Source organism: Antechinus flavipes, chromosome 1 (genome assembly GCF_016432865.1).
Source record: "Antechinus flavipes isolate AdamAnt ecotype Samford, QLD, Australia chromosome 1, AdamAnt_v2, whole genome shotgun sequence".
NCBI classification, from domain to species: domain Eukaryota; kingdom Metazoa; phylum Chordata; class Mammalia; order Dasyuromorphia; family Dasyuridae; genus Antechinus; species Antechinus flavipes.
The window spans coordinates 271,811,730-271,825,271 of record NC_067398.1 but is presented as its reverse complement, the minus strand read 5'-3'; the positions used below and the strand labels follow the sequence as shown (position 1 = coordinate 271,825,271).

The 13,542-nt window shown below is 34.5% G+C and overlaps 1 protein-coding gene across 1 annotated transcript in view; it reads left to right on the top strand.

The window, feature by feature from the left end:
* Positions 1–2,914, top strand: part of PTGR1 (prostaglandin reductase 1) — a 37,359-nt gene extending 34,445 nt beyond the window's left edge. The window contains exons 9-10 of the mRNA XM_051973465.1: positions 352–473; positions 2,679–2,914. Coding sequence (XP_051829425.1) covers positions 352–473; positions 2,679–2,789 — 233 coding nt within the window. The 3' untranslated portion in view covers positions 2,790–2,914. The remainder of the gene's footprint in view (positions 1–351; positions 474–2,678) is intronic.
* Positions 2,915–13,542: the final 10,628 nt, after the last annotated feature.

The window sequence follows — 13,542 nt, the reverse complement described above, 5'->3', positions numbered from 1 at the left end:
GTTCATAGAAAGCTTTCCATCTTTCTCTGAATTTCTCATCCACATAATACTGTTCTACAGTCATATACCATATTATTTTTTTTAACCATTCCCCAGTGGGTAGATACTCAACTGGGTTTCCAAAAAGTACTATTATGAATATTCAGGGATTCTTTGGACTTTTTTTTTCTGTCTTTGATTTCCTGGATTTAGATGTCCAGTTTATGAAATTACTGGGTCAAATCATATGGACAATTTAGAATGAAACTGATACTTGCTGAAAAATGTTAAGCTTTGTTTTTCCTTACTTTTTCTTTTCCCGTATACTTATAAAGCCTCAGTATTAATTATGTCATATGTTCTTCCTTACAGGAATCTATATTCAACATCCCTTTATTTATAGTGAGCTACGCATGGAAGGATTTATTGTCAGTCGCTGGCAAGGAGATGTCCGCCAAAAAGGCCTAAAAGACTTGATGAAATGGGTCTTAGAGGTAAGAGAGTACAATTGAGATTTCTTTCTTCTAGAATTCTACACTGGAATTTTCTATCACAATTCCTTCCATACACAAATTTCTTTTATATATAGTCTAAGAATGTCATGAATTTGGGATCTTTAAGCTATGGCAATGATGTATCTTGGGCGGACTGTAACAACAATTCATGGTCTCCTAAGTTCTTTGAAAATAGAAATATAAATCTTTTATCTTAAAAAGTAAAACTTCCAATTTACCTCAAAATGTCTTATGATGATATGAAGATAAAATGTCAATGGAGTGCAAGTTCTGCCAAGTTCTACAATGCTAGAAAGACTGTAAGTCTCATCCAAGCTAAATTCAGTATCTGCTCTGCAAAGAATAGCATAAATAAACTGAGAAATCATTACATAAAAGCTGGTTACCAGATGATTGAATATTTGGTAATGCCAAACCACAAAGCAAAGAAAATTGCAAAATAAGGTGCAGTCCTGGGTATTCCCTTTCAACTTTTTCAATGATTCTGAAGTAAACGAAAAGGAAAAGAAGTAGAAATTTCTAAGAATTGCATAGCTTTTATACTATAAATATTAATGTAACTGTTGATGCTATATTGTGAAATCCTTGTCCAGTGACCAAATGCACATAGCACAGTAGAAAATAAATCATCATATGAATATTAATGTTCTTATTAAAAATGAAACCAGGAGACAAATGAAAGTAGTAGTTAAAGACGGCTCATAGATCCTTCTTGGAAAGACAAAAGAACTAGTAAAGTATGTATTCAAAGGTTGCAAGAAACATTTTATGGGGGACAGCTATGTGGTACATTGGCTAGATCACCAGCCCTAAAGTCAGGAGGACCTGAGTTCACATCTGGTTTCAGACACTTAACACATCCTCGCTGTGTGACCCTGGGCAAGTCATTTAAGCCCAATTGCCTCAGCCAAAAAAGAAAAGAAAGAAAGAAAGAAACATTTTATGGGATGGTATGACCACCATATAGAAGTGCACAAGTTGAGCATATTTCTAAAAGATCAACATGAAGATAATTGTGGCTTGTGTTCCTGTTTCTGGTACAAAAGATGGGAAAGGAGAGAATGTAAACAACTTGACAAAAACATTCAAATTAAATCAACATGTACTTTAATACTTCATTATATTAAAGCAGAGGAGGGTACTAGAGAAGATAATAAAATATAAGTTGAAAAATATAGCTCAAGGATATTCATTGAAAGAGATCAAAGGCCTACTGATGAATTATACCATATGTCATGAACCCTCACTTAATGAAGAAAGTTGTAAGGAAATGAACATTGTGAATATAGAATAATATCAAAAAAGAAGCAAAATTTATTGTATCTTGACTGAAGCAGGAAAATTTCCACATTGTGCAGAATCAGATCATTGACTTATTAAAGCAAAGTCAAAAATCAATACTAAATTGGAATAAGAGAAGAGGATACATATTTGAGATAAATTGCAAAGGTGAAATTAGCAGGTCTTGGCAACATATTGTGTATGGGGGTAAGACTGAAGAGAAGAAGATGATACTTAAGAGTGCAAACTTAAGAGAAGAGGAGGTGATGTACCCTCAATAGTAATAGGAAATCTTGGAGGGGATGGGTTAGATGGAAAGATGAGTTCCATTTTGTACATAGTGAGTTTAAGGTGTCCACTGGACAGCCAGTTTGAGGTGTCTAAAAGGCAATTAGAGATATAAGACTGGAGGTCAGCAGAAAAGTTGGGGTAAATTTGAGAATCATAAATCTAGATAATTAAATCCACTGGAATTGATTAGATCAGCAAGTGAAGAAGCAGAGAAAAAAGAGAAGAGAGCCATATAGGACACCTGCATTTAGAAGGTGTGTTCTGGCATATTTTATAGCTTTGTATGCTCCATGATGCCTTGCACAGTGGGATTTTAAGAAATATTCACTCTTTGTGATCTCATTTGGGGTTTTCTTAGCAAAAATACTGGAGTGGTTTGCTTTTTCCTTTTCTAGCTCATTTTACAGATGAGGAAAATTGTAAGCGACTTACTCAGGGTCACACAACTAGTAAGGATCTGAGGCTGGATTTGAACTCAGGTCTTCCTGCCTCCAGACCCAACATTCTATCCACTGTGTACTTAATTGCTCTTATTCTTATCTCCTGGGATAAAACTGTAATTAGAAGTTGGTTTATTTCTTTTTATTTTTTGTTTATTTATTCTTCCCACAGGGCAAAATCCAGTACCAAGAATACATCACAGAAGGTTTTGAAAATATGCCAATGGCATTCATAGGAATGCTAAAAGGAGAGAATTTGGGGAAAACATTAGTGAAACCATAAGGGATCCAAGAATACATCACACTGGAAATCTGAAGAGCATTTTAGTGTGTTTACTTCGTTTACTAAAACTTTATGGAAAAGCATGCCTGTTATCTTAAAATACTAAAAATCACCAATATAATTAATTCTGTGTTTAGTCAATTTAATAAAATAAATGAAAAAAAATTGTTATATAAAAATAACAAGTGAAAATTCTTTAGTCAGTGAACAATCACCAAGATATAAGAATTATAATAACACCTTATATTTAACAGCATTTTGTAATTTCCAAAAGTCCTTTGTTCACTCACCTGTGAGGCAGACAGTGCAAGTTTACTTCTCCCCATTTAAAGGTAAGAAAACTGAGGCTTATAAAAAGTTTTACATGAGAACAACCAAGGCTTAACTTGGGGATATTAGGGATTACCCTGATAAAAAAAGACTTCCATAAAAACATATCTAAAAAAAACCAAACAAATAAAACCATTATCACACATTTTTCACAAGGGGCAAAGGCATTGATACACCCACAGTGTGACAGTGGATGGAGTATCAGCAAGGAGTCAGGAAAACACATATTCAAGTCCAGCTTAAGCTGGATTTACTACCTGTATTCTTGGACAAGTCATCTAACTTCTATATACCTCAGTTTCCTCATCTGTAAGGGGATTATAGTAGTACCTACTTCTCAGGGTTGTTGTGAAGATTAAATTATATAATTGTCAAGTGCTAACCATAGTGCCTGGCACACAATAAGCACATAATGTTAATTATTGTTATTTATTATTAATAAGGGGTCAGAGCACATGATCAGTTCCAGAAGTGCCTACAATCCATTACATGCTTCCCTATACAATATCATAGCAGGGACCATAAAAATTATATCTAATTTAACTTCTTCATTTGGCCAATAAGTAAACTGAGGCTTAGGGAATTTAAATGACTTGTGTAAAGTCATACAGGTAATTATCATGAAAGGTTAAATTTCAACTCAGACCTCTGAATGCAAAGCCCATGAATTCCTATCTCTAGTCAATCATTGAACATTCATTAAGTAACTTTTATGTGTTAGATACTATTAGGCACTAGCTATACAAAGACAAAAATCAAAAAGGTTTTGCTCTCAAAGATGGAGATAACATACACATGTATATACAAAATAAATAGTAATAAAAAGGAGGTGAAGGGCAGTGAAGGAATACCAGTAATTATAGAGGGAAAAGTCCTCATGAAAGAAAATCTGAGCTGATTTTAGGAAAAAACTAGGGATTTTAAAACAAAGACATAATGAGGGAGTACATTCCAGGGATGGGGAGATTGATCTATTTAATGGCATAGATACAAAAAATGAAAGGTCAGGTATAAAAATCAGCACAGCTAGTCTGGCTAGACCATGAAGGGGAATGATGGGGCCAGGTCAAAAATGTATTTAAATGTCAAACAGAGTAGTTTGTATGTAATCCTATATGTCATTGGGAACTATGCCTGTAATTTCAAAATATCATATTGACAGCAATTCTAATTTGCCTTTGATCTTAATTTGCTAAAAGAATAAGACCAATATTTAGCCGATATCTGACTTCAATTGAGCTATTATAGGAATAACCTGAAGAAAGATTTTAGAAGTACAGAACAGTTATGCCTGAGTTAGGTTAGACCACCTAAAAAGGTGGTCTCAAGCTTGTCAAGATCACTTGGGATTAGGCACTAATGGCATGATTTTCCCAGACACTATTGCCAGAAACCCTTCTGAACCAGTCAATCAAGCACTTATGACATGCCAGTTATGTGCCAAGCACTATGCTAAGTGCCAGGGTAATAAAGGCAAAAAACAATCCCATCTCTTCTCTCAAGGAAATCACATTCTAACAAAGAAGACATCATGTAAATAATATACAGACATGATATATATACAGGATAAATTGGAGACGATCTCATAGGGAAGGCATTAAGGTTAAAGAGGTCTAAAAAAGACTTCTTGTGTAAAATAGAACTTTAGATGACACTTAAAAGGAAGTCAGGGAAGTGAAGGAGTAAAAATGAAGAGGGAGAGATTTCCAAGCATGAGGGACAGCCAGTGAAAATGCTTAGAGGTAAAAGGTGGAGTGTAAAACATGTAAGGAATAAAAAGAAGTCATGTCACTGGATCACAGAGTATAATTCTATGACCAATTGAATATTCTAATCAACTGACACTTGGCCTAAGAATAACAAATTCCTTCTCCTTGCTCCTTTCATCTCTATAGTTCTGAGGTTGACAACCCAGGCAGAAAGTCTTTTCCCCATACAACATCTTGCTGAATTCTTATTTCTATTTACTTAGGCCCTCCACTGCCCATTTTCTCTGATTTTTTTACTTCAACATATTTTGGAATTCTGACTCTTATTTTACACACTCCTTCATATTCTCCTCTTCCAGTCTTTACATTTTTTGCTACTCCCTAAAAACATGTATATACAAATTGTCTTGCTCCCAAAGATGCTTCATCCCAGGCCATCTTCTCCAGAGCTGATCAATGAAACTAAAATCAGCATACTTGATCTTCCTCAATTAACATATGAAAACACTCTCTCCACCCTTATCACTCAACAATTTCTGTTCACTGAAAGTTCTCCATTCTTCTATATCACCCCATCTAAATAAATGTTAAAGTTACTCTCTTTACTTTTATATCCAGTTTACTGCCTTCCTCTTCACCCCCTTTGCTACATGTTCTTAGTAACTAATCAATCAATAAGTATTTATTAAGGACCAATTCATTTGGTTTCTCAATTACTGTGACTCCACTTTCTACTTAATGGAGCATGGGAATAGTCCAGGAGTGTGCCAGACAAAGGCAACTTGAACAGGAAGAGCTGACAGTTAAATTTTCAATGTTAGCATTTATATCTTGGAAATATTACAAATCAAGCTGACTTATATTTTTTGTTTTTGTTAATTATTTAGACATAAGAAAATCATAGAAAAAATGTTAATTGATTAACAGAAATGTGTAATGCATACTTTTTTCCTCCAGACAGCTAGTGTTGTTCCCCAGTTTCTCCAATTGTCCTATTTAGTTATTCTGCCTTAGGTTATAATCTTTCCCTCTTAATGTTTGAGATAAAGGTTTTATTTCTTTAGGTTATAGACGTTCCTTCTTAATGTTTGACAAGATAAAGGTTTATCCATTTTAGATGTCATTAGAATATCAGTAACCTCCCCCACCATTAGGTTATCCCCATCTAGGTGCCTCCCCCACTATGTCATTGTTCTTGTTATACTATAAAAAAGCTTGCTGTCCCTATACTGGGGCTAGACTCTTTGAGATGATAGTCTCCTCTAGACCTGGAATCAACCAAAGATCCATTGGTCCCAATATTTCTCTCCATTTAATAAACTATTGAATTGGTCTCTAATCTCTTGTCTTACTCATTTTCTTCAGCATTACATTTTGGAGGCTCCCTAGCGAGATAATTAGAAAATGAGCAGGATTAGAGATAAGAGACTATCGGGTCTCTGCCTTGGGCAGGGTGGCTGCGGATCTGAATTCTTGGCCTGTAGAGGCTGGGCTCCCCTGGATTTTTTTCCAGAGCCTCCGGGAAAGAGAGCAGTTTCCAGCCACAACAGCCTGATGGTAGACAACCCCATTTTGGCCACAGGAGAGTAAGTTTGTCTGGGTACCTTTTGGGGTATCATCTGGTTATGTCTTAAGACTTGTTTTGTTTGGTGTGCTAGCATCTGGATTCCCAGAATTATGGGCATAGATTCTGGGAGTAGGGTCTTCTGGACACGGGACCCTACCTGAGTGTCTCCTAAGACACATCTGATATGCCAGTTAGCACAACTCTGGGCATTCCAGAGTATAACCCTGGGTGTCTTTTAAAGACACCACTGGCTTATCCTTGTGTGTGAATAACCAGACACGGTTGTCACTATTGGAGTGTCCTTTTTTGGGATACCATTTGCTTAGTTGGTTAGTGTCTAATTGAATGTGGTTGTCACTATTGGGGTATCCTTTTAGGGTACCATTTGGCTTGTTTCTTGATAAAAATCTTTCCTGGAGCAGATGCTTTGCTTGAGGAAATTTCCTCTGTCCAAATCCTTTTCCAGAGAGAAAGGCCCTTCCTTTGCTTCTCAATGCATTTCTACGAGAGGTCCTCCCCGACCCTTGCTTTAGCCTTTCTTCCCACTTCTTCCATCGAATAGGGAGTGTATACATTTGAAAACGGGACTCAGTTTCCCTGATTTGGTCATCCTGTGTTAGAGTAATGCCCCTCCCATCACAGCCTTTTAACTATAGAAGCCTCAGAATTACGCTTTTGCATGCTCAGGGGGCTGTTTTCAAAGACAGGGGATTTTAAAACGCCATTTGGCTTGGCTTTAATGTTAGTGTCCTACTGAATATTGTAATTGTGCAGTCTAAGTAGAATCAGTGTTCTGTATGTCTTGTATGTTATTAGACAGTCTAGTTGTGCTCTCTGTTCTGTGTGATTTTTGTTTGTGTCAAATTGTTTGTAATTTGTTTGTCTGTTTTGTTAATTTAAGCAAAAGCAAAAAACTGATCTAATTAAAAGAGATAAGGAAGGGCAGTATATCTTGCTAAAGGGTACATAGATAATGAAGCAATATCAATACTAAACATATATGTACCAAGTGGTATAGTATCTAAATTCCTAAAGGAGAAGTTGAGAGCTGCAAGAAGAAACAGACAGCAAAACTATAATAGTGGGAGATCTCAACCTTGCACTCTCAGAACTAGATATATCAAATCACAAAATAAATAAGAAAGATGTTAAAGAGGTAAATAGAACACTAGAAAAGTTAGGTATGATAGCTCTTTGGAGAAAACTGAATGGAGACAGAAAGGAGTACACTTTCTTCTCAGCAGTTCATGGAAGCTATTCAAAAACTGACCATATATTAAGACATAAAGACATCAAATTCAAATGCAGAAAGGTAGAAATAGTAAATGTATTCTTCTCAGATCACGATGCAATAAAAATTACATTCAATAAAAAGCCAGGGGAAAATAGACCAAAAAGTAATTGGAAACTAAGTAATCTCATCCTAAAGAATGAGTGGGTGAAACAGCAAATCATAGACATGATTAATAATTTCGCCCAAGAGAATGACAATAATGAAACTTCGTACCAAAATACGTGGGATGTAGCCAAGGTATATTAAGGGAAAATTTTATATCTTTAGAGGATTACTTGCACAAAATAGAGAGATAATCAATGAATTAGGCTTACAACTAAAAAAGCTAGAAAAAGAGTAAATTAAAAACCCCCAATCAAACACTAAACTTGAAATTCTAAAAATAAAAGGAGAGATCAATAAAATTGAAAGTAAAAAAAAAAAAAACTATCGAATTAATAAATAAAATTAAGATTTGGTTTTATGAAAAAAACAACAAAATAGATAAACCCTTGGTAAATTTGATTTAAAAAGGAAAGAGGAAAATTAAATTGTTAGTCTTAAAAATGAAAAGGGAGAAATTTCTACTAATGAGGAGGAAATTAGAGCAATAATTAGGAGTTACTTAGCTCAACTTTATGCCAATAAATTTGACAATTTAAATGAAATGGAGGAATACCTTAAAAAATATAGGTTGCCTAGATTAATAGAGGAAGAAGTAAATTGGTTAAATAGTCCCATTTTAGAAAAAGAAATAGAACAAGCTATTAATCGACTCCTTTAAAAAAATCCCCAGGACCAGATGGATTTATATGTGAATTCTACCAAATATTTAAAGAACAATTAACTCCAATGCTATATAAAGTATTTGAAAAAATAGGGAATGAAGGAGTCCTACCAAATTCCTTTTATGACACAGACATGAACCTAAACCAGGTAGGGTGAAAACAGAGAAAGAAAATTATAGACCAACCTCCCTAATGAATATAAATGCAAAAATTTTAAATAAAATCTTAGCAAAAAAATTACGGAAAATCATCTCCAGGATAATACACCATGAACAAGTAGGATTTATACCAGGAATGTAGGGCTGGTTCAATATTAGGTAAACTATTAGCATAATTGACTGTATCAATAACCAAATTAACAAAAACCAAATTATTATCTCAATAGATACATAAAAAGCATTTGATAAAATCCAAATCCCATTCCTATTAAAAAACACTAGGGAGTATAGGAATAAATGGATTTTTACTTAAAATAGTCAGTAGCATCTATTTAAAACCATCAGTAAGCATCATTTGTAATGGTGATAAGCTGGAACCATTCCCAGTAAAATCAGGAGTAAAACAAGGTTGCCCATTATCACCATTACTATTCAATATTGTATTAGAAATGCTAGCTTTGGCAATAAGAGATGAAAAAGAAATTAAAGGAAATAGAGTAGATAATGAGGAAACCAAATTATCACTCTTTGCAGATGACATGATGGTATACTTAGAAAACTCCAAAGATTTTACTAAAAAGCTATTAGAAATAATCCACAAATTTAGCAAAGTTGCAGGACACAAAATAAATCTACATAAATGATCAGCATTTTTATACATCACTAACAAAATCCAACAAGAGATACAAAGAGAAATTCCATTTAAAATAACTGTCGATAGTATAAAATATTTGGGAATCTATCTGCCAAGGGAAAGTCAGGAACTATATGAGCAAAGCTACAAAACACTTTCCACCCAAATGAAGTCAGATTTAAACAATTGAAAAAATATTAAGTGTTCCTGGATAGGTTGAGCGAATATAATAAAGATGACAACACTATCTAAACTAATTTATTTATTTAGTGCTATATCAATCAGACTCCCAAGAAACTATTTTAATGATCTAGAAAAAATAACAACAAAATTCATCTGGAAGAACAAAAGGTCAAGAATTTCAAGGGAACTAATGAAAAAAAAATCAAATGAAGGTGGCCTAGCTGTACCTGATCTAAAAGCAGCGATCACCAAAACCATTTGGTATTGGCTAAGAAATAGACTAGTTCATCAGTGGAATAGTGTTATGGGCCAGAACTCTGAAACAAGGATTCTTACAAGGTATTAGAACTAAGTAGTTTAATCTAGTTTAGCATGGTGATTAATAGTTCTTTCAGTATTGATCCATTTAATCTTACAACAAATAATGGTTTCCTGGTGATATGATGATTGGTTTTTACTCAGTGTAGAGCATATAAACTAGGAGCCTCAGCTAAATTCATTCAGAGGCAGAGAAGACAAAGGACTGGAGTGGGAGCTCAAGCTCTCAGATTCATTCAATCTTTGGTCAGGTTCCTAGTGGCAGGCTTTACTTCTTCATTTTCTCCACTGAAACAAAGACTCTGAAAGGCCTCTAAGAAAGCTTCCCAGCCCCAGGCAAAGAGATAATACAGACCTAACTTATTTCCCTAGGTCAGATCTGTCTAAGATTTCTTTCAAATGTATTATGCAATAGATCTTATCTTAAAACAACAAAGAATATTTTCTGCAGAAGTCAAACTCTTATATCTCTTGTCCCCAAATTCCAGTATAGACTCATTAGTAATGACCCTACAATAGCCTAAACTATTCAGAAAAAAAAATCTATTTGAAATTTAATCATATTGGTGGTGAGAGAATTTTCTGCTGCAATAAAGGAAATAAGTATGTTTTGCCAGGCACTGTCTTATACCTCATTTGAACAACAACCCTGGGAGATAGCTATTACTATGATCCTCATTTCACAATTGAGGAAATCAAGATAGACAGAAGTTAAGTGACTTAGCTAGGGTCACAAAGTTACTAAGTTATCTGAGACTGGATTTGAATTCAGATCTAACTCCAGGCCCAATGTTCTATCCATTGCACTGTGTCTGCCCAGTGAAGAGGACATTCTCTTGTTCTATCTGTAATTTACACAATTCTGAAAAACCTGCGAGGATATAACAAGAACAAAAATATATCTCTATAATCCATGTACAATTAGACTTCTTTTTTTTTTTTTAAATAATTTTTTATTGATAGAACGCATGCCAGGGTAATTTTTTACAGCATTATCCCTTGCATTCATTTCTGTTCCGATTTTTCCCCTCCCTTCCTCCACCCCTTCCCCCAGATGGCAAGAGTCCTTTACATGTTGAATGGGTTGCAGTATATCCTAGATACAATATATGTGTGCAGAACCAAACAGTTTTCTTGTTGAACAGGGAGAATTGAATTCAGAAGGTATAAATAACCCGGGAGGAAAAACATAAATGCAAGCAGTTTATATTCATTTCCAGTGTTCTTTCTCTGGGTGTAGCTGCTTCTGTCCATCTTTGATCAATTAAGGCTCTCTTTATCAAAGAGGTCCACTTCCATCAGAATATATCCTCAAACATTATCATTGTTGAGGTATATAATGATCTCCTGGTTCTGCTCATTTCACTCAGCATCAGTTCATGTAAGTCTCGCCAGTCCTCTCTGTATTCATCCTGCTGGTTGTTCTTACAGAACAATAATATTCCATAACGTTCATATACCACAATTTACTCAACCATTCTCCAATTGATGGGCATCCTTTCATTTTCCAGCTTCTAGCCACTACAAATAGGGCTGCCACAAACATTTTGGCACATACAGGTCCCTTTCCTTTCTTTAGTATCTCTTTGGGGTATAAGCCCAGTAGAAACACTGCTGGATCAAAGGGTATGCACAGCTTGATAACTTTTTGAGCATAGTTCCAAACTGCTCTCCAGAATGGCTGGATGTGTTCACAATTCCACCAACAATGTATCAGTGTCCCTGTTTTCCCACATCCCCTCCAACATTCCCCATTATCTTTCCCTGTCATTCTAGCCAATCTGACAGGTGTGTAGTGGTATCTCAGAGTTGTCTTAATTTGCATTTCTCTGATTAATAATGATTTGGAGCATATTTTCATATGTCTATAAATAGTTTCAATTTCTTCGTCTGAGAATTGTCTGTTCATATCCTTTGACCATTTATCAATTGGAGAATGGTTTGATTTCTTATAGATTAGGGTCAGTTCTCTATATATTTTGGAAATGAGGCCTTTATCAGAACCTTTGATTGTAAAAATGTTTTCCCAGTTTATTGTTTCCCTTTTAATCTTGTTTGCATTTGTTTTGTTTGTACAAAAACTTTTCAGTTTGATATAATCAAAATTTTCTATGTTGTGGTCAATAGTGATCTCTAGTTCTTCTTTGGTCATAAATTCCTCCCTCTTCCACAGGTCTGACAGGTAAACTATCCTATGCTCTTCCAATTTATTTATCATCTCATTTTTTATGCCTAGATCATGAACCAATTTTGACCTTATCTTGGTGTACGGTGTTAAGTGTGGGTCAGTGCCTAGTTTCTGCCATACTGATTTCCAATTTTCCCAGCAATTTTTGTCAAATAATGCATTCTTATCCCCAAAACTGGGGTCTTTGGGTTTGTCAAACACTATATTATTAAAGTTATTGGCTGTTTTGTCCTTTGAACCTGACTTATTCCATTGATCAACTAGTCTATTTCTTAGCCAATACCAGATGGTTTTAGTAACTGCTGCTTTATAATATAATTTTAGATCTGGTACAGCTAGGCCACCTTCATTTGATTTTTTTTTCATTAATTCCCTTGAAATTCTTGACCTTTTGTTTTTCCATATGAATTTTGTTGTTATTTTTTCTAATTCATCAAAGTAGTTTTTTGGGAGTCTGATAGGTATAGCACTAAATAAGTAGATTAATTTAGGTAGTATTGTCATCTTTATTATATTTGCTCGCCCAATCCAAGAGCATTTAATACTTTTCCAGTTGGTTAGATCAAACTTAATTTGTGTGGAAAGTGTTTTGTAGTTTTGCTCATAAAGTTTCTGATTTTCCCTTGGCAGATAGATTCCTAAATATTTTATACAAACAGTAGTTACTTTAAATGGAATTTCTTTTTGTATCTCTAACTGTTGGGTTTTGTTAGTGATATATAAGAATGCTGATGACTTATGTGGGTTTATTTTATATCCTGCAACTTTGCTGAAGGTGTAGATTGTTTCTAATAACTTTTTGGTAGAATCTCTGGGGTTTTCTAAGTATACCATCATATCATCAGCAAAGAGTGATAATTTGGTTTCCTCATTTCCTATTCTTATTCCTTTAATCTCTTTCTCAACTCTTATTGCCAAAGCTAGCATTTCTAATACAATATTAAATAGTAACGGTGATAGTGGGCAACCTTGTTTTACTCCTGATATTATTGGGAATGGTTGCAGTTTGTCCCCGTTACATATAATGCTTAAAGTCCATTTATTCCTATACTCTCAAGAGTTTTTAATAGGAATGGATGTTGGATTTTATCAAATGCTTTTTCTGCATCTATTGAGATGATCATATGGTTTTTGTTAATTTGATTATTAATATGGCCAATTATATTGATAGTTTTCCTAATATTGAACCAGCCTTGCATTCCTGATATAAATCCTACTTGATCATGATGTATTATCCTGGGGATGATTTTCTGTAGTCTTTTTGCTAATATCTTATTTAAGATCAATATTCATTAGGGAGATTGGTCTATAATTTTCTTTCTCTGTTTTCAACCTACCTGGTTTAGGTATCAGTACCATGTCTGTGTCATAAAAGGAGTTTGGTAGGACTCCTTCATTCCCTATTTTTTCAAATAGTTTATAAAGCATTGGGGCTAATTGTTCTTTGAATGTCTGGTAGAATTCACATGTAAATCCATCTGGTCCCGGGGATTTTTTTTAGGGAGTTGATTAATAGCTTGTTCTATTTCTTTTTCTGAAATGGGACTATTTAAGCAATTTACTTCCTCCTCTGATAATCTGGGAAGCCTATATTTTTGGAAATAG